Source organism: Coturnix japonica, unplaced genomic scaffold (genome assembly GCF_001577835.2).
Source record: "Coturnix japonica isolate 7356 unplaced genomic scaffold, Coturnix japonica 2.1 chrUnrandom650, whole genome shotgun sequence".
NCBI lineage: Eukaryota > Metazoa > Chordata > Aves > Galliformes > Phasianidae > Coturnix > Coturnix japonica.
In genome coordinates this window covers 21643-25991 of record NW_015440016.1, presented here as the reverse complement: position 1 = coordinate 25991, position 4349 = coordinate 21643, and the positions used below count along the sequence as shown (strand labels likewise).

The window sequence follows — 4349 nt, the reverse complement described above, 5'->3', positions numbered from 1 at the left end:
TCTTATGGGACCTTATAGGGCTGCTATGGGGTCTTATAGGGCCATATAGGATCTATAGGGTTTTTAGGGTCTTATAGTGTCTTATGGGACCTTATGGGGTCTTATAGGGCCTTATAGGGCCTTATGGGGCCTTATGGGGTCTTATAGGGCCTTATGGGGTCTTATAGGGCCTTATGGGGTCTTATAGGGCCTTATGGGCTCTTATGGGACCTTATAGGGCCTTATGGGGCCTTATGGGGTCTTATAGGGCCATATAGGATCTATAGGGTTTTTAGGGTCTTATAGTGTCTTATGGGACCTTATAGGGTCTTATGGGACCTTATAGGGCCTTATAGGGTCTTATGGGGCCTTATGGGGTCTTATAGGGCCATATAGGATCTGTAGGGTTTTTAGGGTCTTATAGGGCCTTATGGGACCTTATAGGGCCTTATGGGACCTTATAGGGCCTTATGGGGTCTTATGGGGTCTTATAGGGCCTTATAGGGCCTTATGGGGTCTTATGGGGTCTTATAGGGCCTTGTGGGGTCTTATGGGACCTTATGGGGTCTTATGGGGTCTTATAGGGCCTTATGGGGCCTTATGGGGTCTTATAGGGCCTTATAGGGCCTTATGGGGTCTTATAGGGCCTTATGGGGTCTTATGGGGTCTTATGGGGCTTTATGGGGTCTTATAGGGCCATATAGGATCTATAGGGTTTTTAGGGTCTTATAGTGTCTTATGGGGTCTTATAGGGCCTTATGGGACCTTATAGGGTCTTATGGGGTCTTATAGGGCCATATAGGATCTATAGGGTTGTTGTATGTTCCCAGTTAACAGGCGGTTGGATGAGTGGGTTGACCGGAACCGTTTGGCGCTGAGTAAAACCCTAAAAGACGCCGTGCAAAAAAACACCGAACAATTTTTGGGGGAAATTCAGGGGGAACCGGAACGAAAAATCACCAGGAACCAGAAAAGGAAACACGATGAGATCAACCACGTCCAGAAGGTCAATGGGGTTATATGGGGTTTAATGGGGTTTAATGGGGTTTAATGGGGTTTAATGGGATTTAATGGGGTTTAATGGGGTTTAATGGGGTTTAGTGGGGTTTAAAGGGGTTTAATGGGGTTTAGTGGGGTTTAATGGGGTTTAGTGGGGTTTAATGGGGTTTAGTGGGGTTTAATGGGGTGTAATGGGGTTTAATGGAGTTTAATGGTGTTTAATGGGGTTTAATGGGGTTTAGTGGGATTTAATGGGGTTTAATGGGGTTTAATGGGGTGTAATGGGGTTTAGTGGGGTTTAATGGGGTTCAATGGGGTTTAATGGGGTTTAGTGGGATTTAATGGGGTAGACTGGGATTTAATGGGATTTAATGGGGTTTAATGGGATTTAATGGGATATAGTGGGATTTAATGGGATATAGTGGGATTTAATGGGATATAGTGGGATTTAATGGGATGGAATGGGATATAATGGGATATAGTGGGATTTAATGGGGTTTAATGGGATTTAATGGGATTTAGTGGGATTTAATGGGGTTTAATGGGATTTAATGGGGTTTAGTGGGGTTTAATGGGGTTTAATGGGGTGTAATGGGATTTAGTGGGATTTAATGGGATTTAATGGGATTTAATGGGGTTATATGGGATTTAATGGGGTTTAATGGGATTTAATGGGGTTTAATGGGGTGTAATGGGTTATAATGGGGTTTAATGGGGTGTAATGGGATTTAATGGGATTTAATGGGGTAGACTGGGATTTAATGGGATTTAATGGGGTTTAATGGGTTATAATGGGATATAGTGGGATGTAATGGGATGTAATGGGATGTAATGGGATATAGTGGGATTTAATGGGATATAGTGGGATTTAATGGGATGGAATGGGATATAATGGGATATAGTGGGATTTAATGGGGTTTAATGGGATTTAATGGGATAAAGTGGGGTTTAATGGGATTTTAATGGGGTTTAATGGGGTTTAATGGGATTCAATGGGGTTTAATGGGATTTAATGGGATATAGTGGGATTTAATGTAATGGAATGGGATGGAATGGGATTTAATGGGATGGAATGGGATATAGTGGGATATAATGGGATTTAATGGGATATACTGGGATATAATGGGATATAATGGGATATAGTGGGATTTAATGGGATGTAATGGGATATAATAGAATATAATGGGATATAATGGGGTATAATGGGATTTAATGGGATATAGTGGGATGTAATGGGGTGTAATGGGATATAATGGGGTATAATGGGATTTAATGGGATATACTGGGATATAATGGGATATAATGGGATATAATGGGATTTAATGGGATGTATTGGGATATAATGCGGTATAATGGGATATACTGGGATATAATAGAATATAATGGGGTATAATGGGATATACTGGGATATAATAGAATATAATGGGGTATAATGGGGTATAATGGGATATACTGGGATATAATGGGATATAATTGAATATAATGGGATATAATGGGATATACTGGGATATAATAGAATATAATGGGATATAATGGGGTATAATGGGATATAATAGAATATAATGGGATATAATGGGGTATAATGGGATATACTGGGAATTACTGGGACCAACTGGGCCTTACTGGGACCCCCAGACCTACGCAGAGATGGACCCCACCACGGCCGCCTTAGAAAAGGAACATGAAGCAGTGAGTCCGACCCCAAAATCCCCCTTTTTCACCCCAAATCTCCCCTCCCCCCCATCCAGAGCCCCATAGAGACCCATAGAGCCCCACAGGGCCCCAAAAAGGCCCTTTTTTCACCCCCAAAATTCCCCTTTTTCACCCCAAATCTCCCCTCTCTCACCCCATAGGGACCCCTAAGGGTGAAGAACAGCCCCAAAAAGGCCTTTTTTCACCCCCAAATCCCCATTTTCCACCCCATAGGGACGCCTAAGCGTGAAGCAGAGCCCCCAAATCCCCCTTTTTCACCCCAAAATCCCCCTTTTTCACCCCAAAATCTCCCTTTTTCCCCCCAAATCTCCCCTCTCCCACCCCATAGTGACCCCTAAGCGTTCAGCAGAGCCCCAAAATCGCCCTTTTTCCCCCCAATTTCAGATCACCAAAGTGAAATACGTGGACAAGATCCACATAGGGCGCTATGAGATCGACGCCTGGTATTTCTCCCCCTTCCCCGAGGATTATGGCAAACAACCCAAGCTCTGGATCTGCGAGTATTGCCTCAAATACATGAAGTACGAGAGGACCTACCGCCTCCATCTGGTGGGTCACGCATATAACACGCCAACAACACGCGTGTCACACGCTTAGGAACGCTTAGGGGGGTACACGGGACACATAGGGGCTTGGTTATGTGGGTGCTGCTTTGATAAATGGGCTCAGATGCATCTGTGTGCCTCCATCTGGTGGGTCACGCGTGGAACACGCCAACGACACGCGTGTCACGTGCTTAGGAACACGTATGACACGCTTAGGGGGGACATGGGACACATAGGGGCTTGGTTATGTGGGTGCTGCCTTGATAAATGGGCTCAGATGCATCTGTGTGCCTCCATCTGGTGGGTCACGCATATAACACGCCAACAACACGCGTGTCACACGCTTAGGGACACGTATGGCACGCTTAGGGGGCACATAGGGGCTTGGTTATGTGGGTACTGCCTTGATAAATGGGCTCCAATGCATCAGTGTGCCTCCATCTGGTGGGTCACGCCTGGAACATGCCAACAACACGCGTGTCACACGCTTAGGGACACGTATGGCACGCTTAGGGGGGACACAGGACACATAGGGACTTGATAAATGGGCTCCAATGCATCAGTGTGCCTCCATCTGGTGGGTCACGCCTGGAACACGCCAACAACACGCGTGTCACACGCTTAGGAACACGTATGGCACGCTTAGGGGGCACACGGGACACATAGGGACTTGATAAATGAGCTCCGATGCATCAGTGTGAATCCATCTGGTGGGTCACGCATATAACACGCGAACAACACGCGTGTCACACGCTTAGGAACACGTATGGCACGCTTAGGGGGCACACGGGACACATAGGGACACGGGGATGCTTGGTTATGAGGGTGTTGCCTTGATAAATGGGCCCATATGCATCCATGTTGCTGGTGACACGCGTGTGACACGTATGACATGCCAAGTACATGCGTGTTGACACGCGTGTGGTCGTCTGCAGGGTCAGTGCCAATGGAGGCAGCCCCCGGGAAGGGAGATCTACCGCAAGAGCAACATCTCGGTCTATGAGGTGGATGGCAAAGACCACAAGGTGGGGAGATATGGGGAGATATGGGGTGGATATAGGGAGATATGGGGGGATATGGGGGAGTATGGGGAGATATGGGGTGGATATAGGG

The 4349-nt window shown here is 46.4% G+C and overlaps 1 protein-coding gene across 1 annotated transcript in view; it reads left to right on the top strand.

The window, feature by feature from the left end:
• Positions 1-4349, top strand: part of KAT8 (lysine acetyltransferase 8) — a 15663-nt gene that overhangs the window by 3506 nt on the left and 7808 nt on the right. The window contains exons 3-6 of the mRNA XM_015851032.2: positions 810-985; positions 2614-2667; positions 3076-3240; positions 4172-4261. Coding sequence (XP_015706518.1) covers positions 810-985; positions 2614-2667; positions 3076-3240; positions 4172-4261 — 485 coding nt within the window. The remainder of the gene's footprint in view (positions 1-809; positions 986-2613; positions 2668-3075; positions 3241-4171; positions 4262-4349) is intronic.